The sequence below is a fragment of the Staurois parvus genome, unplaced genomic scaffold, assembly GCF_062004578.1.
Source record: "Staurois parvus isolate SC_StPar_1 unplaced genomic scaffold, SC_StPar_1.0 ptg000530l, whole genome shotgun sequence".
Lineage (NCBI taxonomy): Eukaryota > Metazoa > Chordata > Amphibia > Anura > Ranidae > Staurois > Staurois parvus.
The window spans coordinates 1,644,071-1,671,859 of record NW_028318326.1 but is presented as its reverse complement, the minus strand read 5'-3'; the positions used below and the strand labels follow the sequence as shown (position 1 = coordinate 1,671,859).

Sequence of the window (27,789 nt, the reverse complement as noted above, 5' to 3'; positions counted from 1 at the left end):
TAATGGAAATTAATGACTAATAGAAGTGAAACAGATATCACAATAACATTTTAATTTGGGTTATGAGTTTATAATATGAGTCAAAGGATAAGGTCACTTGTTGGAACATGTTACACCCATTTTTAGGGTCAAACATGTAATATGTTCCCACTTCTGCACACTCTCCCTCAACCCTCTTCCTGTGCCAGTGGGTCAGGGATCTTCGCCAGCACCCGCTGTCAGCATTTGTAAAGAGCGTGGTCATGCAGGGGTTTGCCCACATGGTTATGCCATTCATTCACAGAGTTCTGTAAACGCACACCTACAGGGTTCATCAGCCTTTGCGGCTTATGGCTTTTAGTTCTCAATGAGTTGCAAGGGTGCTGGTGAGCACTCTTACAGTCCATTGAGCTGCATGTCATTCAGTAACTGCCTGCCTATATCAGCGGTACAGGCAGACAGCTACACTAACAGTCTGCAGGAGCCTGAGAATGCACACACAATGCTTTACAGGTTTCTAAGAAAAAAATTAATATATGCACATTTTTTACCTGCAAAAAATGTGCATTTGTTATTTTTTTGCTAAACGGTGACTATATCCTCCAATGATGGATTGGGATAATAACATCAAGATGCTGATGACATACCTTCTGTAGAGGAAGACATTTCTCTTTTAGTTTTAGCAATTTTCGGCTTTTCCTTGGTCACTGGGGCATCTAACATTTTAGATATATTGATTTTGTATTATTATATGATCTGGAGTAATGGAAATGAATGACTAACAGAAACGAAGCGGATATTACAATAATATTTCTATGTGGGTAATGAGTTGATAATATTATTTATGATGGATTGGGATGGTAATGTCACGATGCTGCTGATATACCTTTTGTAGAGGAAGAAATTTCTTTATTAGTTTTGGCAACTTTCAGCTTTTCTTCAGGTACCATTCCTTTAGGGACATCTAACATTTTAAATATATTGATATAGTATTATCATGTGATCCAAAGTAATGGAAATGAATGAGTAAAAAAATGAAGCAGATATTACAATAACATTTCCATTTGGATAATGAGTTTATAATATGATTAATAATGGATTGGGATGATAACATCAAGATGCTGATGATATTTTTCAGTAATGGAAGGCGTTTCTTAGTTTTAGCAACTTTCAGCTTTTCTTCATTCATTTAGGAACTTCTCACATTTTAAATATATTGTTATGTATTATTATATTATCTTGAGTAATGGAAATGAATGACTAATAAGAATGAAGGTTGATTAGATACCTTCCAAGTATTACTTGCTTAAATTCACTAATTTTAGCCCTTTCTTCAAGTCTAGATCTTTTTGGTTTACCTGTCAATTGAAGCTCTTTATTTTCTAATAGGATCCTGACTGGGATACAGGTGAAGTGATTTACAAACTGGGCAATTTACAAACTGGGTTTACAATGTGCCAAAGTGAGGCCACAATGTTATTGTGTGCTGATAGGCTGGTTAAAGTGTTTTGTTGTGGTAATATAGCTTAATTTGCTGGAGGATCATTATACAACTTTCAGAAAGAAATACAATTTGTTATCAAAATAAATAAATATATATATATATATATTTCTAGATGTTGGTTGATTTAAAATATATGGCCATAAATCTATGGTTTAATGATAACACATGGACATTTATTATTTTTAAATTGCAAAATTTAAATAAAGTTAATTTACTATTTATCAAAATCATTTTTATATAGACATTTGGCTTTGTTAAGTATTACAATTTATAAAATAAAGAAATAGTTACTGAATGAGTGAAATTAAAATTTGAATATATGAAACATACCTCCTACTTGAAAACTTTCTCCCTTTATTGGTGTAATCTCCCCAGGAGTCTTTAAAACACCTTAGACAATGTTATATTTGTATTATTATAACTATAAAAGAAAATTGGCTTTAAAAATGGTATGCTTTGACTTTAATCATAAAGATAGTAAAGGACCTTTGACACGAGAATAAATTTCACTTTTAGGGACATCTATTTTAGTTGTGTCTTTAGAACTGGCAATTTAAATGCATAATTTTAGTACTAGTAATTTAAATGCATTATTTTAGTACTAGTAATTTTCACAAGGGCCATAATTGAAAAGTTCTAAGCAAGATAATGTAATATACCTTTTGTGTGAGAAAAAAATTAGTTGGCAGTTGGATACTTTTAATTTTCTTATATTTTACTTTTATTTTTTTGAAACTGACTTTCTAAACATTTACCACTTAAAGGGATAGGTTTTCACAAGCAGTAAGGCTATATAAAAATTGATTTAAAAACTGAAATAAAAATTTAACCAAGCATATACCTTCCTCATAGGAAGCAGGTTCTCTTTCAGAAACAGCAATTTCGGGCTTTTCCTCAGAGCCACCTTTTTCAGATATTTTGGTTACTATTAAAAGACAGTCTAACATTAGTATTCAACAAGTCCTACTGATTTGTGGTAAGTACAAGTAGAAGAATTGACCATATACTATTGGTCCCTCCATGCACGCCATGGTGCTAGGTGTAAACCTAGAGCCTGACCTTCCTTTTGGGCCCCACATACAATCACTGGCTAAATCTTGCTGCCTTGATCTCCAAAAAATTTCCTAAATGTGCCCCAGCTTAATTAACAATAACACAACTAATTCACTCCCTGATCATCTCCTACCTAGACTACTGCAATTCCCTTCTCACTGGCACACCTCTACAAAGGCTATCTCCCCTCTAGTCTATCATAAATGCTGCTGCTAGACACATCCACCTTACTAACAGATCTGTGATTGCAGTCCTTCTCTGCTAATCTCTCCTGTGGTTTCCACTAGCTCAATGTATAAAATTCAAAATATTTAACTACAACATACAAAGCCATGCACAACACTACCCCCAGTTTTATCACTGACCTCATCTCAAAATATTGCCTAAATTATCTACTTTGTTCCTCCAAAGAACTCCTTCTCTCTAGCTTCTTTATCACCTTCTTCCATACTCACCTTCAGGACTTTTCCAGAACCTCTCCTATTCTCTGGAACTCCCTACCCCAATCTGTCCGGTTATTTCCTACCATGTCTACCTTTAGGTGATCCCTGAAAACACATCTATTCAGAGAAGCCTACCCCACTTCCACCTAAAAACTATCAACCATCTCAATCTGTCCATCCACACAGAAATTACCTTTTATACCACTTCCCACTCCCTTTTAGATTTTATGTTACATGAGCAGAGCCCTCCTAATCTTTCTATATTGAACTGTATTGTTACTGTACTGTTCCCCTTATACTGTAAAGAACTGTGCAAACTGCTGGTGCTATATAAATCCTGTTAAAAAAAAATAATAATAATATACCTTCCACATGTGAAGTCATTTCTCTCCTAGAAGCTTGTGCTTTTCCTTTTGCAGTTGGCTTTTTTTGTACTTCTAGTCATGAAGATATTAGTATAACATTAATATTGTGCAATGGACATTGAGTTTTATATACAATTACTGGAATGATACGATAAGGTTGTGAATATACCTTCTGCAGACACAAGCACTTCGCGTTTGTGAACTGTAATCTGCTTTTTTTCATCTGGTGGGATCCTTGTTGGAACTTCGAGTGCTTTAAAGATATTAGTAATTTTATTATTGATAATTCAGTAACAAATTCTGAGCATAACACTGGCTTTGCTAAGATGTTAGTAGAATACCTTTCTTAGAGACAGATTCTTTCTTTTTATAAATTGATTTGTATTCCTCTTCTACCAGATGCTTATCAGAATCTTCTTGATCTTTAAAAAGTAAATATTTGTTTTGAAATAGATTTTTGTAGAACCTTTAGCTGGTAAATTAATTCTATACTCATGTTTAACTGTGGATATACCTGTTCTCCGTATATATTTCTCAGGGGCATAAACAGGCATTTCTTCCTTTTCTTCCTCTGATAGTTCAGGTTCTTGAGAAAACATTTATTTACTTAATTTTTTAATATCATAAAATCATATTTATATCAATCTTTCATATATTATATTAATTATAGTTGATATTTGAGCAGACATATTTTCTATATTTGCTATTTTAATTGTTAACTGATGCTTCTGCTTTACTACATAAGAGTGTAAATAAAGTTTTTGTATATTTGAATATAGACAGTAACAGTAGAAGGGCATGTAACAGGTCCAATTGTATAAATATTGACGTGGGTTTAAAATCACAACTCATATACCTGTTATTGAAGGGGTTACTTCTCTCATGTAATCTGCAACTGTTTTTTGGTCTTCAAGTATAGGCTTCTTAGGAATTTGCATGGGCACTTAAAAGATATTAGTTTTGTTTAGCAATTTCTGAATATTAGTGTACAGTCATCAATATAAACTCTTCAATAACTCTAAAATACCTTCAAGACTTGGCTTTACATCTTTAACAGGCCTTGTTAAAATTTTCTCCTCAAGGGTAAGCTTCTCAGGCACCTCAGAAACTTTAAAGATATTAGTATTAGCCCACAACTTAGTGTGTACTCTCAACCATAGCAACACATAAATGTGCAGAACATAATCTACCTTCCACATGATGGACTACTTCCTTTTTGGTAAAAACACTTGGAAGTTTCTCTTCTTTGGGGATCTCTGTCATTTAAAAGAATATTAACACTGATTTAGATAATAAAATATGATGATTTATTCTTTTAAATCTAGCTACCATTGTGTGACTCAACATCTAGATGCTATTATATTAGTGATATATCTAAAACAGATATACCTCCAACAGTGAGCATTGCTTCTTTCTTAGGCTTCAGAACTTTCTTTTCTGGAACCCTTATCTCTGGAGCCTCAGGAACTTTAAAATAAGAGCAGCCAGTTAGTTTAGATTCTCAGCTCTCTTATCATGAACATTATAATATTTTAAAAATCTTCTACCTTTAGCTTGTTGGGCTGCTACTTTTTTGTCAGCAGCTCTTGAAAGCTTCTCTTCTGTCTTTTTAGGGATCTCTGTCACTTGATAAATATTAGCATTGTTTTAGATAATCATAAATTATTTTAAATACACGCTAAATATCAGCAAAGGATATACCTTGAGGGGCTGGAGTGATTTTGCTAGTAAGTGGTATAGTTGTTTTTTCTCTTTGGGCCACACTAGGATATTTTTCTTCTGTTTTAAAACAGATACAATTTACTATATTTATTAACTGTAACAATTCATTTCATTCATAATAACAACTTTGGCATTTTAATTATGTACCTTCAATGGAAATTAGTGCATGTTTTGGTGGTATTACAGTATCCAATTTCTCTTCTAATCTTTGTGGGACATCTATTACATCTACATAAGAATTAATTATAGCTTAATATATTTCTAATAAATAATGCTGACCACTAAATGAAATAATGTATAAATAAGATTTACCTTCAGCTGCTAAAACTGTTTTTCTTTCAGATATTATAATTTCTTCTTCCTCTTCTCCAATAGCTTTTTTGTATGTCTCAACTTTAAAGATATTAGTCAAATTTAAATTCTAGTAAGTATCTGATTAATATAAAATGTATAAACTATATCTAGATAATAAACTGTATACCTTTCAAAGGAGGCATACCTTGTTTAGAAAGTATATGTGGACCTTTCTGTTCTTGAGTGGTTTCCAACAAAGTCCTTGGCACTTTAAAGATATTAGTATAGCTTTAACACCAAATTTCAGAACATCTACAAAATCACATACACACATATATTGATGATATATGTATAAACAATATACCTTGAGCTGGAGAAACAATTTCTTTTTTAGGAAGAGTGCGCCGCAGTTTTTCTTCTTGGATATGTTCTTAAGGGATGAAGATATTAGTAAGACTTTGGGAACAAAACACTTAATACACAAACAACTATTGTAAGCCTTTAGGTACAAAACAATTAATAAACAAACTTTAGGACATACTATAGAATGAACAACATAATACATGAAGGAATGGTTGACCAGGAAGAATATTTATAATACCTTCTACTGGAGGAACTGTTTCTTTTTTAGGAATTTTACGAGGTACTTTCTCCTCAGGAATCACCTCTTGATGGATTTCGGGTACTTTAAAGATATTAGTATGAAACATAGAACATTTCAGAAAGCAACGACACACACAAAACAAAAAAGACAACATTGTTGCACTTGAAAGATTGTATACCTTTCTTTGGTGGAATACGTTTCTTCTCCACAAGAGGAAGTACTTCTCTTTCTTCAATAGCTTGTGTAACTTCTTCCGCCACTTTAAAGATATTAGTATTTTAAGATATTTGTAACATTACATAAAGGAAAAACATGTATACATTAAAAAGACACTGGCCTGCATGAGAAACATGTATAATGTGTGTATCAAATATTTAGCACATGGTTGAAGCAGCTAGTGTGGCAAGGATTGGTAGCTACCTTCCACAGTAGTGATTACTTCTTTTTTATGGACAAATGCAGGTGGTTTCTTTTCCTCCACAGCTCCTGGCATTTCGGCCACTTAAAAGAAATGTGAATGTTGTAGTGTTTATTTACAATGACTAAAATTGTAAATACTAATAGTAAACTCTTCTATGTTGTACCTTTTAGTGGCAAAGTAGTCTCCATCATAGGAGCAGGTGTTGGTTCTATTGGGACCATTTTCTTTGGTAATTCTGCCATTTTAGGAGAGAAACAGGAAAACTGATCTACAGTATAGATCTTTGGCAATATTTTTCTATATAGTCTAGGTTTGCAATTAATGACAACTGGGAGATGCTTCCTCTCATTGTACTTATACAGCCAAATAAAGTTGGATGTTATTGTGCTTCTAAAATATATATATATTAAAATTACTTTAGGTAGTAAAGTACCTTTAGGTGGAGGCGGTGGAACAGAAGGAACCTCTTTCTTATGAGTAGAAGTAGGTATTTTCTGCTCAGGAGCAACTTTAGGGGGAGCGTCTGCCACTTTTAAGATAATATAATCATATTAGTAACTGTAAAGTATGTCTATTGTAAAACACAAAAGAAACACACAATGCATAATAAGACAGTTACAAAATATACCTTTGGCTGCTGGTGCTTCCCTTTTAAAAGGTTTAAGCATCACTTTTTCTTCAGGTACAGACACTTTGAAAATATTATCAACAAGTCAATATTTCCTTTTTCAAACACAAATACACACAAGACAAATATGTGTGATTGTTATGTACCTTCTACTGGCTTTGATTTCTTTTCAATAGATGGAGCCTTTTCCTCAAGAGTGGGCATCTTTGGTGGCTCTGGCACTAAAAATGTTGTGCATATTTTACTAACTGGCAAACTATACCTACTGTGTTGAGAACATATCAGGATATACTAAATGGACCAGAAAGGTGAATATACGAAAAGCGAAATGTTAACACCGAAATAATTTATAAAGTGAAGTTACTGTCTGTACAAATCCACTGGTCCTCTAAGAGATAGGAAGAGCCATTAATTCTCATTGGTAGATTTGTCAATAATACATAAAATATGTCTATATATAGCATATGTTATTGATACTATAAACTGTAATAATGCAGATTAATATATTAAAGATAAATAGCATATTAGCAGCTTCATCAGGAAATAAATCTTTAGTTACTGGGGATAGTAGCTCTGGCAAAGAATAAAGGTACAAAGAACGCTGTATTGTTCTCTCCTACATATAATCTGTTGTTGATGTACAAAGACAGACACCACTGAATTAGACAAACATACAGAGAATTTGAAGATGTTAGTAACATTGAGTTCAATGATGTCTATATGTTAATACGTTTGGTTACTGGAGTCTTTCTAGGCAACTCTAGCAATCTCTTCCACCTCTTGTGACACAATCTTCGGTACTTCAGACACTTTAACTATATTTTGCTCATTTAGCAAGTGTAACTTAATTTTGCCATCAGCAAGAAGATGTCTTAATAAGCGTTTGTAATACTTGATTAAAGTGTTAAGCACTTGAATTTTAAGTGAATGCTATTTTACATTCAGTTGGAAATGCAGTACATCATCAATAAGATATTTAATCTGGGATTTGGTTTTACTGAATATATATCATGGAAGGTAATGCTATACATGAATGGTTAATAAAATACATAATTTCATTATAATACTAAATTTGTCAGAAAAGTGTCAATATGATGTATCCCAGATAAAATATAAATGTAATTAAAATCTGATGTTGAAGGTGTAGGCCTTCTTTTAATACCTTTAGGGGTTGGTGCTTCTGGGACAATCTTTGGCACTTTTTCTTCAGCAATAATCTTCTTAGGTGCTTCTGGCACTTTAAAGAACATTAGACTCTGTTTAATGACAACTAACATATTCCACAGTGACAGACTAAAAATCTAGCCATGAAACAAAGAAAAGATGACACAAATAAAAAAATAAAAATACATAAAAACACTAATGTAATGTGAACCTCTCCAAGGAAGATGCTAAGATGTAACATGTATATAAGGTAAGGAAATTAAGAAGCATAACAAAGACTGACATAACAAAAGATGTTATAGAAAGACAAATGGACAAGTACTTCTCTACCTTTAACTGGAGGCACTTCCTCCTTTTTAGGAATGACCTCTTGTCCCTTCTCTTCTAGGACGAACCTCTTACGTGGCTCTGGCACTTTAAAATATTGTAGATATTTTAAGGTATGGTAGAGTCATACACACATATTGTTGTTAATAATTCCATATAAACATACACAGATAAAAAGACAATATTGTACATGCTGACTAATGTTTTTTACTTAAGACATGGACAATCTAAAAAGTAGAGGTATACCTTTGGGAGGTGCAACCTCTTCTTTTTTAGGGGTAGGTACTGGTATTTTTTCTTCAGGTACTGGCTTCTTTCTTAGTTCAGGAACTTTAAAAACAAATATTGGCTTAACAAAAAGACCAACACCAAAGGCAACACACAGATAATATTTGTAGAAAGTAAACAAAATACTTCAAGAGACACTAAGGAATGAAAAGATCACAGTAGTGCCATGGAAACATAAAATTACTATAGCTATATCCCTTGTTAGTACCATTTCTATAAATAAAATAAGATATAAGAAGGCCACTTTGTAAAAAAGAAAATGTGTAGTATGCAGAAAAGATATTTTAAAGCTTTTAACACAGCATGATTATTTTTGATATTGGCGGGTTATAAATTTTGATTAGTGTAGCATCTACTGAAGCTTTAAGCCTCAGAACCTGCACTCTGCTATCAGTTTAAAGATGCAGGCTCCATTTAACAGTTTAGTATAACCTAAACCATTATCATATTAGGAAGAATTACAAATATGACGGGATACCGTACATAAAAACAATAATACAAACTTAACACAAACAAACAAACTGATATGAGAGTCGTTTCACTATTGGACCAAAAAGATGTGAAGTACCTTTGGCTGGAGGAGCTTCCTCTTTCTTAGTAACAGGAACTGGTACTTTCTCGCCTACTTTTTTGACCACATGGGGGACTTTAAAAAAAAATCAAACTTATTTGTAAGAATTCCTAAAAAACCCTGGCAAGAACATTATCAAGACATTTATTACACAAAACACGTAACCAGTAATAACATTTTAGAAGACACTTAATAACACTGAAGGGGTTGGACAGTTTAGTTTAAAAGTTAGAGATAACTTTTATGTATTAGCAGTGTCTGGAAATTGTAACTTTGTCAAGATTGTTATGACATTAAAGAAATAGAAAACAAACATACTGATACAAACACAAACGCTGTACATATACATGAAAGAGGACATGAATAACAAACACAAAAAGAATGTAAAGCAAAGATAATCCTTAATGACAAATAGTCTACCTTGGGGTGATGGTTCTTCTTTTTTAGGAACTAATTTTCCATCAGGAACAGTTTTCATAGGTATTTCTGGGACTTTAAGAACATAATTTAAGTTTTAGGGATATGTCTAAACTATAGTAAAATATTGAGTAAGAATGTGTATATTTGTACCTTTAGGAGCTGCAACCTCTTTTTTAGGCACAGGAGCAGGAACCTTTTCTTCAGGGATTGCTCTCTTATGTACATCTGGTACTTAAAAATACAGCACAGTGATTGGCTACTTGGATCTATATTAAGGGTAATAACTGCATACTAGACTACACAGCTTCCAGTATAACTGCTTGTTTTTTTAGTAATATACCTTTGCTTGGAGGAGCCTCTTCCTTCTTTGTAGGAGGAGTTGGCAGCTTTTCTTCGGGCACAGATATCTTTGGTTTTTCAGGCACTTTAAAGATATATTACTTTTGTTGGTTTTTGCAATAGATGGATTTCAAAAAGTAACTGATATGGACATATTACACAAATAAAAACACATGAAAAAACAAGGGCATGCCAACAAGGATTTCAATTAAAAAAGAAAACATAGACACACACAATAAGGTTTATTTTTGTGCAACCTTCGGTAAACATTAAATTAAATAAAACTATAATCATATATAGCCATAGTGATAAATTAGGATTCTCTCGTAAGATACAAGTGTAAAACCAGCTAAACATTTGTTTAGCTTGAGTAGTACATGGATAGAACTGCCATCAAGATTATTAAATTTGATATTTGCATCCAACTGGAAATTTCCAGCATGGACACAGGTGACAATAAAAAGCTAGTAGGGGTTCTAGCCCTCCCCATCCTACAAATAAAGAGTTGTTTTGGCCATTTTGCTTGTGCTAGAGAGATTTCTCCGCATTTCCTCACTTAGTGATAACATTGTCCCCAGCACAGGAAGTGACAAAAATTTGTCAAATGGGGACACAGAAAGCAAAGAACACCAAGGTTCTTATCATTCCCAAAATTATTACTTTAGGTCTGCTTTAGCAGAGAAATATACTGTGTATTGCACCATATGTAAATGTGCGGTGTGTACCCATACTTGAAGTAAACCTCAGAAAGACTACTTTTTCATTCCTACCATCCTTCAGAGGATCAGAAACTGCAAATGCTTGACTCTGCCATTGCAATCCCATGTGTGGCACATTCTGACACCTGCACTCTGCTCTGCAGCATTATGAATTAAGTAATCAATGGATATTTCCTGGCTAACCCTGAAAAATGGACTGCAATGACTAAAATTGTGCAGGGGAGCTGAGTTTTTGCAGCCTCTAATCTCTTGCAGGACACCAAGGAGGTAAAGTCACTTACACTCAGGTTTATTAAGCAGAGATAATTTATCTAATTTCAGTTCTCTGCAGTTCTCAGGGGAAAATCTTCTCCTCTGTCTCCCTGTTTATGAAGTGGAGAACATTTGTTCTCAGAAGAAGAGAGGAAAAGTTTTTCCTCTGAGATCAGCTGAGATCTGTGTAGAAGGGGGAAGGGCTGCGTGTGATCGCCTGAGATAATTGTGTGATTACAAATCACCCGAGTTTAAACAGTGAAACCAAAGTTACAAAGACCATGCAATTACATGAAAATAATAAGCACTGACCACTGGTACTTTTTTATGCACATTTTAGCACATTCTTTAAATGTTTATTTTGACTCCTTTTTTTGCATTTTGGGATTATTTACGTGCATTTTGCTGCTTTTCAACATGCTGTATTTTTTTAACACGCATTTTGGTATGGGTTTTTTAATGTGCATTTTGGTGCTTTTCTAAACACATATTTAGGTGCTTTAAGACACATTTTGGAACAGGTTATTTTAACACGCATTGTGGTTTGGTTTGTAACCCACATTTTGCCACTTTTCTTAGCATGTTTTTTTTCACTTTTTTAAAGTGCACATCTACTAGCGTTTTTATGTGTGTTCTGGAAACACTTGCAAAATGCATGTCATGTTTGCAGTGCCATTATTTGTTAGTGGCACCGCAAACATGACATGCATTTTGCATGTGTTTCCAGAACACACACAACAAAACAGGTAAACAATGAGCCAAATACATATTAAAAAAGCACTAAAATGCACATAAACATTTCAACACACATTTCTTAAAAAATGTGTGTTGAAAAAAGGAGCAAAATGTTCGTTAAAAAACTGCACTAAAATTTGCATTAAAAAGGCCCAAAAAACCATATTGAACCTTTTTGGCATGGAGTGTTGTGTTTTTTCAATGCGCATTTTAGTGCGTTGATAGCATATTTGTCAAATTACAAAATGTGCAGCAACATGCATGTTTGCTAACAGCATTTGGGGTGCCATTAACGATGAATGGCACCCAAAAGCTCACTGCGTATTTTAACATGGTTTTAGCACAATTTGGGATCGCGACAAGAATTGTGCAATTCTGCCAACAATTCTGCATTGCTCAGGTGTGAATGCAATCTAAACGACAATATATTATAACTATACTGTATGTGTGTGTGTGTATATATATATAAAGCACAAATATGCAGTTCTGCTCAAACATTTGCATACCCTGACAGTAATTGTGAAATTTTGGCATTGATATTGAAAATATGACTGATCATGCCAAAAATGCTCTTTTATTGAAGGATGATGATCATATGATGCCATTTATTATCAAATAGTTGTTTGGCTCCTTTTTAAATCATAATGATAACAGAAATCACCCAAATGGCCCGGATCAAAAGTTTACATACCTTGGAATGTTTGGCCTTGGTACAGACACACAAGGTGACACACACAGGTTAAAATGGCAATTAGAGATTAATGTCCCACATCTGTGGCTTTTTAAATTGCAATTAGTGTCAGTGTATAAATAGTCAATGAGTTTGTTAGCTCTCACATGGATGCACTGACTAGGCTAGATACTGAGCCATGGGGATCAGAAAAGAACTGTCAAAAGTCCTACGTAACAAGGTAATGGAACTTTATAAAGATGGAGAAGGACATAAAAAGATGTCCAAAAACAACTATTTCATAATAAATGGCTTCATATGATCATCATCCTTCAATAAAGGAGCATTTTTTGGCATGATCAGTGATGTTTTCAATATCAATGGTAAAATTTCACAATTTCTGCCAGGGTATGGAAACATTTGAGCACAACTGTACATATATACATACAGTGAAGGAAATAAGTATTTGATCCCCTGCGGATTTGGAATCTGATTGTTTGATTTCTCCTGTAGACAGGTGTCTTTTATACAGGTAACAAATGAGATTAGCAGCACTCCATTTAAGACATTGCTCCTAATCTCAGCTTGTTACCTGTATGAAAGACACCTGGTAGACAGAAATCCTGCTGAATGATAGGGGATCAAATACTTATTTCCCTCATGAACATGCAAATCAGTGCATAATTTGTTTGATGCATTTCTTTTGATTTTTTTGTTGCTATTCTGTCTCTCAGTGTTACAATACACCTACCATTCGATTTTTAGACTGATCATTTCTTTGTGAGTGGGCAAACATTCAAAATCAGCAGGAGATCAAATACTTATTTCCTTCATTGTACATAAACATATATAGTTAGAATTTATATCAATGTTTAACCCCGCTGGTGCTGATATTAGAAAGAAAGAAGCCTTCTTCCTCACATCACAGCAGCTTCTCACCCATATTCTCCAGCTCTGGGTTGGAGAATATGGGACAGAGAGATTTTACAGACATGGCCAGTGAGATCTTCAGATCTCACCTTCATAAACTGGCCATCTCTGTAAAAATGAATGACTGCAGGGTGTGTCCTCTGATGAAAAGTGAAGAAAATGTTCTCCGCTCCTCAGCTCAGCTTCATAAACTGACACACCTGAGAGTTTAACTGTGATCCTCAGGATCTTGTCTTTTCTCTCTTTCATAAATGGACACCTTAATTCCCCTAAATTGGAGTCTGAGTTCTAATTTTAAATGAGGCTGAAAAAGTAATTATTTACTTATTACTTCAGGCAACCAATCAAGAAATCACTTCTACCTTTGATTTTGCATACAACACATCATACTATCTATAAAGCAAGTACATAATTACTTATTACTTTAGGCAACTAATCAAGAAATCACTTCTACCTTTGCTTTTGCACACAACATGTCATACTATCTATAAAGCAAGTACATGAAGGCTTCTTTGGTTGTAATTATAGTATTTTTTGCCATGCTATCGCCATTATTAGCGCATACTTCAGGAGGCTTTTGGACAGAAAGAACATCCTCATAAACTTGGTATAGCCTAGGGTGAGTTCAAAATACATTCGCTCTACGATTCCATCACAGTTTTGCTCATTCTGGGCTATAAAGTGCCTGCATTTGCCAGGTCCATTTGATCTTATAAGGACCTCATTATCAGTGCACAAAAACAATCCACAATACACAAAGAATTGCTCTGCATATGGTTTGCAGATATGCAAAGTAAACACTTTTGGAATGTTGCTTTAGGAGCTTAGTGAACAATGTTTGTTGGGCTAGCTGAGGAACAAGTTCAACAAGTGACAACAATCACAACTGCCCTATCATTACTGTGAAGCCTCCTGCAGCTAAAATATTTGTCTCATTAGCAACATGCATGAGATGTATTCTTAAATCTTTACCATACAGCATTGACTAGAAAAAACATCTAAGCTATCCGCACTTATAGACAAAGCTAGTTGCTTATAATAGAAAACAACAATAGGCTAAAACGTCATCTTTGCTGAGTGCTTCCACAAAAATATCTTAAGCAAATTGTTATAAATCATTTCATAACAAAGAATGTTAAACTGGCCTGTTGTTCTACAATTGCTGAAGACCTTGTGACATTTTAAATGCACACACAATTTATAAAAAGATTAAATATCTCATATAAAAAAAGATAATTTTAAGGGATATATCTGACACACATGCCCTGCACCAAAATTCTAAATTGACAGCCTTTTCTTATTAATCCAATTTTGCTACAAATAGACCTACAACATGTAAACATAAATGCACATTTAAACAGATTGTACACTATATGGATGTCTAGATAAGAAAAGAATTTTCAGCAATATACCTTTTGCTGCTGGAACTTTCACTTTTGGTGCTTCCTCTGGTAGCCTTTCTTCAGGAACAGCTTTTTTAATGTCCTTGGAAACTTTAAAGATATTGTAATATTTAGACATTTAGGACATTTGTATAAGAGAAGACCAACAAGCACACAAAATGAGTTTTGAAAATTTCTTTTCCTTGGATACAGAGAGCAAAATTAAATTAGTGATGGCTATGGAAGTGTTTGAACACTGTAAGAGTAAGAGTGATATCACAGACAACACAGAACACATGAAGATGGATGAAGATATGTAATGAGGACAACGCTAAGAAGACAAGATATTCTGCTGACATCAAGATATATAATACCTTCAATATGAACAACTTCTTTTTTAGATACAGTAATAGTATCTCTTCCTTTCATTGGTTTCTCAGGTTCGCCAGGCACTTTAAAGAGATTAGTTTGCTTAAGACATTTAAAGATTTATAAAGAGGATATACAGTTGTGACCAAAATTATTCAACCCCCACTGAAATTGAGTGTTTTGGCCAGTTTGACATTGCTTTTGATCATTCAGTCATCTTGCTTACATTTACATTAAAGAGGCACTTGTAGGTCAGACAAATATAACATAACAGTTATAATGAAATAACCACAAATGTCTTTTCTGTGCTCACAGCATTATCAGTTTTATTCAACCCCCAAGTGACATTCAATCTTAGTACTTAGTACAGCATCCTTTTACAGTTATAACAGCTTTTAAACGTGAAGCATAGCTTGACACAAGTGTCTTGCAGCGATCTACGGGTATCTTCGCCCATTCTTCATGGGCAAAGGCCTCCAGTTCAGTCACATTCTTAGGCTTGCGCACTGCAACTGCTTTCTTTAAGTCCCACCAGAGGTTCTCAATCGGATTTAAGTCTGGTGACTGCGATGGCCACTCCAAAATGTTCCAGCCTTTCCTCTGCAACCATGCTCTAGTGGACTTGGAGGTATGCTTGGGATCATTGTCCTGTTGAAAGGTCCAACGTCTCCCAAGCCTCAGGTGTGTGACGGACTGCATCACGTTTCCATCCAATATCTCCTGGTACTGAAGAGAATTCATGGTACCTTGCACACGCTGAAGCTTCCCTGTACCTGCAGAAGCAAAACAGCCCCAAAACATGATTGACCCTCCACCATGCTTCACAGTAGGCAAGGTGTTCTTTTCATCATAGGCCTTGTTCTTCCTCCTCCAAACATAGCGTTGATCCATGGGCCCAAACAGTTCTAATTTTGTTTCATCAGTCCACAGAACACTATCCCACAACTTTTGTGGTTTGTCCACATGGCTTTTGGCATACTGCAGTCGACTCTTCTTATTCTTTGGAGACAGCAAGGGGGTACGCCTGGGAGTTCTGGCACGGAGGCCTTCATTACGCAGTGTGCGTCTTATTGTCTGGGCTGAAACTTCTGTACCCACATCTGACAAATCTTTTCTCAGTTCCTCAGCAGTCACACGGGGACTTCTCTCCACTCTACGCTTCAGGTAGCGCACAGCAGTCGAAGTCAGCATCTTCTTTCTGCCACGACCAGGTAGCGTTTCAACAGTGCCCTTTGCCTTGAATTTGCGAATGATGCTTCCTAAGGTGTCTCTTGGTATGTTTAACATCTTTGCAATCTTCTTATAGCCATTGCCCTTCCTGTGAAGAGAAATCACCTCTTCTCTTGTCTTCCTGGACCATTCTCTTGCCTTCACCATGTTTGTAACCACACCAGTAAATGTCTAGAAGGAGCTGAGTATCACAGTCATTTTAAAGCTGCCTAATTGGTGCTTATTATGCTTGATTGCTGCTCGGTGACATCCACAGGTGTTTTCAATACCTGATGGAAAGCACCTGTATGAACCTCTGTTCTTCAGAGTGGTAGTCTTTAAGGGGTTGAATAATTGTGGCAATGAAGAAACCACATAAGAACCATTTACTACTGTATTACATAAACAATTGATGTCATTTTAGTTGCATTTGGGTAGTTACAACGTCCTTGTAGGATTTGATTCTGAATACAATTCCAAATGTACACTATAGTCCCTAAACCCCTTTACAGCATTGGGGGTTGAATAATTTTGGTCACAACTGTAACATACAACACCACAGCCTAAAGAATATTGCAATTTGTTTCATAATCATGTACTGTATGTGTCATGTATTTTATTATATTTGGGTGGGTATTAATAGAAAGTAATGGCAAAGATGATAAAATGAAGTTTACAAAATATAACTAATAATTGGACAAATTTAAGTAATAATAAATATAATAAAAATATATATTAACACAATAACTAAAATATTTTTAAACCTAAAACACAGATTATTAGAACTAAATAAAGGAAAAATGCTACCTGCTAAACAAAGACAAAAAAAGAGGGCAGAAAATTGTGCAAACAAATATACAAAAAAACCCAAAAAGTCCCAGTGGGGTTTATTTACTAAAGCTGGAGAGTCCAAAATCAGACTCCCTTCTGCATAGAAACCAATCAGCTTGGTTTCATTGCCAAAGCTTCATTGAACAAGCTGAGGTTAGAAGCTGATTGGTTTCTATGCAGAAGGGAGTCTGATTTTGGACTCTCCAGCTTTAGTAAATAAACCCCAGTGTGTCCATGGTGCAGTTCATAAATTATTTTTTAGGTGATTAAAAAAGTCAAACTTACTAAGCATCTAAACTATCAATAATCTTTTAAACTTCTCTAAACTGGAATGTGCCTGTATCTATATTTGTTTGCTCAATATTCTAAAGTGCTTTTTTTTTTGTTATCACTTTGGTATCCTTTAATTTGATTTTTAAAAGGCATTTCTAAATATTATACTATCTTTCTTTGCAGCTTTAATTAAGTTCCAGCAACTTCCTGAATAATGCAATTTTATTCTTATTTTTTATGCAAACAGTTAATTATTATTTATTAATTAAATCTTTAATTAATATTAATCTGTAACATATTGTTGTAAATATAATAAATTACCTCATTTTTTATACACATATTGAAATGTAATTTTATATACCTTTAGCGGGTGGAATTTTTTTAGGCACTTCTACTTTTTTGAGAGCAGGAGTGGGTACTGGAGCAATTATCTCTGCTTCTGATTAGTAAAAAGAAGGTACACATTATGCACTGACCTTCACAAACAGTAAACATATACAAGGATACACATTTAAAAACATTACGAAGACTGGACAGTTATGAAAGATTGCATATCGTGGAGTACCTCTTTCAAGAGAGACTTTTTCTTTCTTAGTGACAACAGTTGTTACTTTTTCAGCTGGAGAGACTACTTTAGGTTTTTCTGATTCTTTAAAAATATGATGTAAAGTTTCAGTATTGAAGGAAGATACACAAAAACACACATACACACACACACACACACATACACAGTGATAAAAGACTAGAAGGTAGACACAATTCAGAGACAAATACAATTTTAAATTTTTCTAATCCATGTACCTTTAATTGGATGAACTTCTTTTTTAGTTATAGTTACTTTTCTTTCAACAGCAGCAGATTTCTTTGGAACTTTAAAAAAGTAATTATATTGTTGTGAGTAGATTATATATATAATATGGTGCACCATGTTTGTATTTGAATATATTTACTGTAAGTGTATCCAAAGCCAATTTTTGTTTTATAAATCAGGGAGGAGTTAGAGCCTCTGTCAGATTCACATTGATATATGTGTCCCCTCTGGAATGATTCATACTCGCTATCTGTCCTGAGGATCATTGTAACCAGGACCTTGAGCTGTCTATGTAACAAAAATACAAGGGAAATCTTCCAATGGGGACACTTGTTCCAGAGACAAGTGTCCAAGAGAGGATTTCTTATATTTCAGAGACCTTTCCTCGCTTTTTGCTGTGCATTCAGACAGGAAGTGAAAGCAGGAAAAAAAAAATAATAAGAATTTAAACCATTCCATACTTTTAAAACATTGGCTTTAGAGGCACTTTCATGTATATGTTTATGATTTATTTTTTTCATGAGGAATTAAAATTATGGGAAATGATGTTTATGATAGACACAGTGGGGTTGATTTACTAAAGGCAAATCAGATGTTAAATTTCAAGGGAATTTGCACTTTGTAGAGGAACTTTCCCCAGAACTTAGAGACTGAATTGAAGCTATGCTGACTTTCATCATCCAGTCATGTGCAAGCAAAATCCTGTGGTTTTTATTACTTTGGTCTTTATTGACTAATATTTGCAAAGTGAATTTTCAATTTGCCTTTAGTAAATCAACCTCAGTGAAATCTAGGCACACATAATATAAATACTAAAGTTATGCATGTATGTATATGTTTATGGGAGAACAGAGATGTTATCATAACATGCATTTTCACTGTTGCAGTCAAATATGAGATGGCCCCACTATATGTTTGTTATGGGTTCCCATTTATACAGCATACCTATAAAAAATACTTTCTAGATGTTTCTCAGGCCTTGTGGCTGAAGTACGTCTGAAAAATGTCAGAGTGAGTCTGTCCTAAGGACAAACAATGAAAGAAGCCTATCTTCTAAACCTTTAACTCTCTGTTAGGACAGACAAGGGTTTTTTTACTAAATCCGGAGAGCTTAACTGAACAAGCTGAAGTCAGAAGCTGACTGGCTACCATGCACCAGATTCTGAGTGTACCATTTTTAGTAAATCTCCCCCAAATCTAGTTTATAACAGGTAATTAAAATCTGCCTGCACAGTACAGACAGGATTAATTATAGTGAGCTCCCCAGCCCCTCCATAGACAAAGAGAACTAAGTATTATTTTTCAGTGTTGGGGTTTCCAGAAATAAACATCTAAACAAAGGTAAACTGCATTTTTAAGTTAGACTATGAATAAGAACATACAACAAATATAAAATAGGTGTTACCCCAATTTGGCTGCAAATGCGGAAACACATTTTAAGTGTCATGTCACAATACATTATGTCAACAAGGACAACAGACAGTAAGAGTGAAGCATGTACCTTTCTCTTCATAAACTACATCTACTGCTTGATAAAAGCTTTCTTTTTCTGCTTCAGGTTCTTTATAAGCTTCCTCTGGTTTGTAAATCTCTTCCTCATAGGCTGTTCGCCTGACTTCATAGATAACTTCTTCATATCTTTCTTCTTCATGAGTGATCTCTTCCTCATATGTTTCTTCAGGAGCTTCCTCCACATAGAATTCTTCAGCAGCTTCTTCATACTGCTCTTCAGGTGCTTCTTCCTCATAAACATATCCCCTCGTTTTATAGATTTCTTCTACCTCCCCATAAGTCTCTTCATAAATGTCTTCTTCAGGGGCCACAATTTCTTCCTCATAGACTTCTTCTCTTTCTTCATACACGCGTTCCTTGAAGGTGGCCTCTTTCTTCCTATAGACTTTTTCATACACTTCGCTTTCTTTGTAAGCTGGGTGTTCAATTATCTTTGGCTCCTCCTCTTGCTTTACAGTAACTACCTTGGCTTCTTTTAATTTTCTGGATACCACTGACATTTTAAAAATATACAATGGAATCAGTATCACTATGACACTTTAGCTAAAATATATGCATTTAAGATGTTGTGTTTTTGTTACTAGGTGAATGTTTTACCTCTGTTATTCCAACAATATATGAACTTAATGAATAGACATACTGTATTGGTTATTAATTTTTTTTTAAAGATAATGTACCTGAGACTGGAGTGGTGACTTCTTTTTTGCCAACAATTATGATTTGTTTTTCCTCTTCTATTGGTTTCTTTGGAACTCCAGGTACTTTAAAAGGTAGATTAACAAATAAAAACACAGGTACAAAGCCATACAAAGTACACACAAAAATAACCCCCAAATATTTAGGAGCTTGCAAGAGCATTACTGGGAAAGGCAAAAGCTTTCTTTAAGCCTTAATATACCTGTAGGTGCGGGAGCTTCAACCTTCTTGGAGATAATACGTATCTTTTCTTCTTGTTTCTTTTGAATTTCTGGCACTTAAAAGGTATTAATAAGAGGATTTGTGACTTATCACATAAAAATTTGCTCAAAGAATTAAAGAAGGATGAAGAGTTTAGTAGATGTTTATACAAAACAACAGAGACATAAACATAATTATAACAGACATGGTGACAATGCCATTATGGTATTTGTTCTTTAGCAGAGTATAACTGAAAATAATTATATGTTATAAGAGAAAGCTGGGTTATATTTTCTATTAAGCAGTTTGAGAAACATTGTGCTTTTCTTTGGGCACTGGACAAAGTTGCCATATTATAGCTAAATAGGTGCCTGGTCAAATTTTGTTATAAAGTATTTTGATTATTATATGTATTATTATATGTATATGAGTTAGCTCAACACTATTGTTACATGTCTATATTTTGAGTGTGGGATCACTTTAAAGTGCAGCGGCTCAAGTAGTTAGTTTTTCTCATTTTTTCATGATAGCGCACATTGTCTTATTTTCTTAATTCTCCAAATCTGATCATGGAAGTGAAACTACACTTAAAACTACAGTACAACAGTTAACATTACATAAACATGTTTATTACATACAATACATAAGAGACAAACAAATGACACTTTCGAAAAGGATTATACCTTTGGATGGTGGTATCTTTGCTTCTGGAATGGGTTTCTGTGGTGCTTCTGGGACTTTAAATATAGGAGGTTTATATAAGAACATTTTAGACACAACAAAGTAGACAAACAATAATACAGTAAACATACAGATACACATACTGCATAGAAAGCATGTTAAGTGTGGCATTTTATTAGCAAATGTATTCAAGTTACCTAGTTAATGGCTCTAGCAGGATAACACTAAAATATATAATATGCCAACTGCTGGCCTTGTTTTGCTTGAAGCGTAGGAAATTATGGGCTGCTAATTCTATTTTTTTATTAAATTAAGCATTGCAGGCAATACACCAGCTTCAGCAAATAAAATATACAGAAAAAGAATAAATCAAATATACCTCTTGCTGGAGGAGCCTCAGGTTTCTGAGGGGTAGCTATCGGCACCTTGCCAGCAATTGTTGGTTTCTTAACAAGTTCAGGAACTGAGACACAGTGACACAACACATTTGAAAATGTTTAAGAAAATAACAAGCACAATAAAGCACACAAAGATACAGTAAACATACAGTACACAAAACATATATGGGTACATTACCAAAGAAATCAAAAGAGATGTGAATTCCAAGTATAAGAAAAACAATATTAGCAAGAAATATATACCTTTAAGTGGTGCGGCATCTTCTGTTGATGAAATAGGAGCGGGTACTTTTTCAGGTATAGGTACTTTTTCAGTGATCACCCTCTTAGGCACCTCAGGAACTTTGAAATAGCAACAGAATGCTATGAGTGCCACGTGTAGCATAAGTTGCATGGTATTAGACACAAACAATTAACAACTGCCAACTCAAAGGGCAGAGACAAATTGTGCAACAAACATGTATGCTGATTAACTTAGACATTAAGCTTTTATGCACAAAAGGCACATTAACAGACAGGATGCATGACTTGAAATAACATATATATATATATATATATATATATATATGTATAATATCTGTTCTAAACTCCAAGGGGTCAGTCCAAGCAAAATGTTTCCTTTGGTAGATGCTGATAGACTGAATTACAAACTGGCATTTTTTTGTCTCTAAGGAAGTCTAGTAAAAAAACTTTCTTCACCACAGTTTTAAAGCCAGCCTACATTATTAGCTTGCTATAAGGTAAAACACTACTTTTTGCAGTTATTATGTAGAACATAATAAATTGCATCTAAGCCATTTTTTTTGTTTTGGACAGAGTGGTGGGGGTTAGAACCCCTGTCAAGTTATTATTGCTGTCCCTGCTGGGTAGATTCCCTTCTCTATCTGTCCTGCTGACCATAGTCACTTTTACATAAGAAATGTGAGAGAAAATCAAAAATTCTGCGTTATCACCAGAACTGGAATAGAGAGAAAAACTTTAAAAAGGGGTACTTGTTCTAGTGACAACTGTTTAAGAGAGAAATGACTTCGATTTGGAGAGGTTTCCTTAAACTTTTTGTTGTGTCTACAGAAGAGGAAGTGAAGGGAAATATCTTTAAGGGGACACAGATGTAAAAGAAAATGCTCTTTTCTACTCTATCCAAAACAAAATAAAAAATAAAACTAAATATACTTTATTATTGCAGAGAAAGTTTAAAAAACGGAGATGGGAGTCACTAAAAAAATTAAGAAGCCAGGTCAGCAAGCAACTAGGAGTTATTATAACCATTGGCTTAAAATCTCTAATATAAAGAAGCATTCTAATTTTGAACACATGTAGGGTTGTATATTTAGATAACATTCAAGTGTTTAGGTGTTGAGATACATACTATTATCCCACAAACATAACTATGGGTCTATCCCAGAGCCTTAAACTTCTGAAAAATAATGCTAAATATAGGTCAAACTACCTTTAGCTGGTGGAGCCTCTTCCTTTTTAGAAACAGGCACAGGCATTTTCCTTGGTGCTTCAGGCACTTTAAAAATATTATTTGTGTCAGATATCATTGAAAAAATCATTCAGCTAATTTTATGTTTACATTGGTAACCAGGTTTACATATTTATTTAAAAGGAAAAATAGCAAAGGCAATTGGCAATACACCATATAAACTACTCAAAGTCATTCAATGATATGGCTGTAGTAAGAAATCCAATTGGTTGCTATGGGTTAATGCACTTTGCAATTCGAACTGCTGTAGTAAATCTAAATGATGCAATTCTAAAATCACAGAACAAGGATTTCAACAATTGTACATATTACTTTCAAATACATAAAATGTTGATTTTCTGTTATTGCTATGTACCACTATAGTGCTTAAGCAGACTGCATTAAGCAAAGGACACATAATATAAGAGTGTAGTTGGTATAAAGTAAGCCGTATACCTTTAGCTGGTACAGCCTCTTCTTTCTTAGGCACAAACGTAGGCACTTTTTCTTCTGGTGCTGGTTTTGCAGGCACTTAAAGAATATTTTTATTTTAGTTAGTTGAATTACATGGTCGAAAGACAAAAACTAATCAGTTTTAGAAGCAAAAGAGCTATAGCCAAAGACTGAATATGATTTCTAAGTGAAGACACAATAAGAGTAGCTTATTGCTTAGAAGTTGTTAGAGATTTGTAAGACAAAACCAAAATGTGGTAACTGTACAAACACATTGATAAAAAGAGTAAAGACTAACTACACTTATGTACACAGAGCTAAGAAACAACATATTAAGTACAAAAGAAGAAACTTCTGCCAAGAACATCTAATACCTCGAGCTGGTCGAACCTCTTCTACTTTCGGTTGAACAGCAGGAACTTCTTCTCCTGGAACGGCCCTCCTTGGCACACCAGGCACTTTAAAGATATTACATAGCTCAGTTTTTTAATTAAATAAAGTGTAGGTAAGATTTAATTAATCTGATTCTAAGCAGAACACAGGAACAAAACAAATCTATACAGCAAAAATTACCTGCAGCAGGAGGTTCTTCCCATTTAGGCTCAGTGACGGGTATTTTCTCTCCTGGAAGTGGCCTCTTGGGGGCTTCAGGAACTTTAAATACATTTCAACAATGTAACATGAAGTAGCATTGCACCACACAAACACAGAATTAGAAGCCACAAAACCACAGAATTAAGAGCCATTGACACAGTTCAAGAAGAAATGTGGATACACATATGACAAGAAGACACTGCAGCTCTGGCTTAGGACCACACCAGTGAGTCTCGCAATACTGAACACTCATAAGATTAATCATCAGCTTTTGCTGCCTACACTTGTCCCTCACAAATCTACTTTACTTAGCATTTCATAGAGTTAGAAGTTGGTATTTAGTGTTTTAAAATAAAGAAAGCCAAATACATTTGAAGAGACTGCATTGTACACGAAGCACAACTTTGACAGAGGTATAAACACATGCAAAAACAGCACTTGGTAATAGTTATACAAATATGTACTATATAAATGAATACAACAAATATGTAAGTTAAGTGAGAGGAAAACATACATTACAAGAAGAAAAGGACACAAAGACATTTAATAAGTGCTTCTTTTTGTTGTTAGACTTTGCAAGGCAGGAAGTGCTGATAAGATACTATATGACATAATTAATAAATTATTTACATATAAATATCCTAAAATACCTTTTGAAGGAGTAACCTCTGGCTTTTTGGGAGCAGCAACTGGAACTTTTTCCTCTGGGACTGGTTTCTGTCGTGCATCTGGCACTTTAAAAATTAACAATAGTATTGATATACTTTAGCTATTATGCACATGGAAAACATAGCTCTAGTTTCTAATTAGGGTTAAAGTATTAAGAATATGTGCATTAATTAGGGATGAATGAAACTGAAAGTTTTCATTTCCCTAAAATGCCAGTTTAAATTAGGGGATTTGATAAAATGCATTGGAGCCAAAATTGGAACATAAAATCAAGGTAGGTTTTAAGGGTAGAATGGACTTTGAACTATCCTGGACCTGTTCTGTTGCCAAAAAAATGCCCCATCTTATTTTTTCATTTTACTTTTTTCACAGAAAAAAAACTGTTAAGGAAAAAAGTAAAGAAAAACTAAAGGAGATAGTACACATATAAAAATCAAGAACACAAAGAAGGAAAAAAAAACACAATTACAAAGAATACTACATTTCCCCCAACTCCTAAATAAATATATAAATATTTATATTTTTTCATAAGCAAATTTCACCTAAGCTGCTCAATTAGCAAATCTGAAGGTTGCAATTGAAAGTGAATTGGTAAGTTTTACGCAAAATTCATTTAGCCAGAATGATTCTATTTATTCCTAGTCTCAGTGTTCTAAAATCTTTTTATAAACACAATCAGGATAACGTAAAACTCTGCCCTAATATGGCAATGTCTTACCAAACAAAATATAATTTTGTCTATAACCTCATAATTTTAAATTGGATTCAACATGTAGATCAAGAAAAATCTGAAAAATTGTAAGGGATATACATGTCTTGTGCTAATAATGTAGTAATGTATAATGTAAATCTTCTGCATTATACCTTTCTGGATCTCAGCTTCTGCAATTTTGGGCACTGCTGGTTCACCTGGTTTCCTGGGTGCTTCAGGCACTTTAAAAAATACATATTTATTGATTTATTTTTCATTCTGTTTTATCTATTGCATGTCTAAGAAGACTGAAAGAATTAGCCGGGTTAAATGCCAAATGCACTGAGAAATAAGATATAATAAGCAAGATTTAATCAAGCAAAGAAAAATACTCAAAGAATTACTGTGATAAGTTTGTAAGAACTGCCATTTCTTCATTATTTGAAATGTATGTTAACATGCTACATTTATGCGGCTTTTCTATTATAAACAACATAAAATAATGTGCATTTTGCTGTTATGATGTTTTGTATGTCATTTCTTAAAAAAAACATAAAACATGATACTACAGAGTACGGAAAACAGTAAAGTATTGGACATAAACAAACACAAAGACAAACTATGGCAATTCACTGATCAAAGCTTTCTCTATAGCATAAGCACATATAGCATATGCTATACCTCTGCCTGGTGGTGCAACCCTTTTAGGGACAGCCTCAGGTACCTTTTCTTCAATGAAAGGTCTCTTTGGAATTTCTGGCATGTTAAAGATATATTTTTACAACACTAACCATGTATATCACTAGCATTTCTACAAGAAAGGTGGACATAACACACATAACAGAGCTATACATTTTTAAGATCTTTGAAGTTAAGAAGATACTACAACTTACAAAGAAACACAACGCTGACATTAAAAGTGATTATCAGTGACAACCTAATGCAAGTCACATGCTCAGAAGTGTAAAGGTACCTTCTGCTGGTGGTACATCCTTCTTTTTAGGAGCAAGTGGAATTTCTTCCTCCACAACCCTTTTTGGAGCCTCAGGCACTAAAGACATTTTTTTTAAATTACACTGTGTTCTATAATTCAAATCTAAACAAACGTAGATTTTCACCAATGAGGCTAAAACATAAAGACACAACAATGTAACACTGGTATACCTTTGGTAGGTGGAACTGCTTCCTTTTTGGGAACAGATACCGGCACTCTTTCCTCTGGAGGCACTTTCTTGGGAGCTTCAGGAACTATAAATATATTATGTCTATAAATGCCACTTTCTTGATCCTTCATGCAAAATCACTTAGCAGCAAGTGTGTTTGTTAAAAAGCAAGTTGTTCCCACAAAACAAACATAAGTATTGCTTGAAAGTTATGAAAGCAACATGTAAACATGTAACAATCTGATACAGAGATTAGAGAAGGTACTCAGAAGCAAAACCGAACCCCTACACATGAAGAGTAAATAGAACAAAACAGACTATAGACTTGTAGTTAAGGGGGCTGGAGGGCATTGAAGAGGGTAAAAGACAAAGACTAGTTGTAAGATTCACCAAGTATCATTAACAACAGAAGGACTGTAGACAAACACAGGGAATCATGGTGGTGAATATGCAGGCTAGCGAAGGGACTTTTGATCATACAGAACACTTTCTTGATCCTTCATGCAAAATCACTTAGCAGCAAGTGTGTTTGTTAAAAAGTAAGTTGTTTCCACAAAACAAACATAAGTATTGCTTGAAAGTTATGAAAGCAACATGTAAACATTTAACAATCAGATACAGAGATTAGAGAAGGTACTCAGAAGCAAAACCGAACTCCTACACATGAAGAGTAAATAGAACAAAACAGACTATAGACTTGTAGTTAAGGGGGCTGGAGGGCATTGAAGAGGGTAAAAGACAAAGACTAGTTGTAAGATTCACCAAGTATCATTAACAACAGAAGGACTGTAGGCAAACACAGGGAATCATGGTGGTGAAAATGCAGGCTAGCGAAGGGACTTTTGATCATACAGAACACTTTCTTGATCCTTCATGCAAAATCACTTAGCAGCAAGTGTGTTTGTTAAAAAGCAAGATGTTTCCACAAAACAAACATAAGTATTGCTTGAAAGTTATGAA

At 34.3% G+C, this 27,789-nt stretch overlaps 1 protein-coding gene across 41 annotated transcripts in view; it reads right to left on the bottom strand.

Annotated features, from left to right (window-relative positions):
- TTN (titin) overlaps positions 1-27,789 on the bottom strand; it is a 332,717-nt gene that overhangs the window by 154,562 nt on the left and 150,366 nt on the right. For 25 of the 41 annotated variants that reach the window (XM_089690388.1, XM_089690411.1, XM_089690396.1 and 22 more), the window contains 27 exons: positions 26,831-26,914; positions 26,640-26,717; positions 26,348-26,422; positions 25,840-25,908; positions 24,957-25,040; positions 24,286-24,366; positions 24,087-24,170; positions 23,716-23,790; positions 23,242-23,307; positions 22,035-22,133; positions 21,773-21,856; positions 21,396-21,449; positions 20,714-20,788; positions 20,493-20,576; positions 19,805-20,308; positions 18,294-18,362; positions 18,058-18,141; positions 17,854-17,931; positions 15,185-15,262; positions 14,841-14,921; positions 10,124-10,207; positions 9,934-10,014; positions 9,784-9,855; positions 9,361-9,438; positions 8,751-8,834; positions 8,508-8,591; positions 8,176-8,250 (listed from right to left, as the gene is read on the bottom strand). The exons of 1 other annotated variant lie outside the window; for it this stretch is intronic. In XM_089690388.1, the coding sequence (XP_089546514.1) occupies positions 8,176-8,250; positions 8,508-8,591; positions 8,751-8,834; positions 9,361-9,438; positions 9,784-9,855; positions 9,934-10,014; positions 10,124-10,207; positions 14,841-14,921; positions 15,185-15,262; positions 17,854-17,931; positions 18,058-18,141; positions 18,294-18,362; positions 19,805-20,308; positions 20,493-20,576; positions 20,714-20,788; positions 21,396-21,449; positions 21,773-21,856; positions 22,035-22,133; positions 23,242-23,307; positions 23,716-23,790; positions 24,087-24,170; positions 24,286-24,366; positions 24,957-25,040; positions 25,840-25,908; positions 26,348-26,422; positions 26,640-26,717; positions 26,831-26,914 (2,544 nt within the window). The remainder of the gene's footprint in view (positions 1-8,175; positions 8,251-8,507; positions 8,592-8,750; positions 8,835-9,360; positions 9,439-9,783; positions 9,856-9,933; positions 10,015-10,123; positions 10,208-14,840; positions 14,922-15,184; positions 15,263-17,853; positions 17,932-18,057; positions 18,142-18,293; positions 18,363-19,804; positions 20,309-20,492; positions 20,577-20,713; positions 20,789-21,395; positions 21,450-21,772; positions 21,857-22,034; positions 22,134-23,241; positions 23,308-23,715; positions 23,791-24,086; positions 24,171-24,285; positions 24,367-24,956; positions 25,041-25,839; positions 25,909-26,347; positions 26,423-26,639; positions 26,718-26,830; positions 26,915-27,789) is intronic. 15 more of the 41 variants (XM_089690419.1, XM_089690420.1, XM_089690423.1 and 12 more) reach the window with 11 other exon arrangements.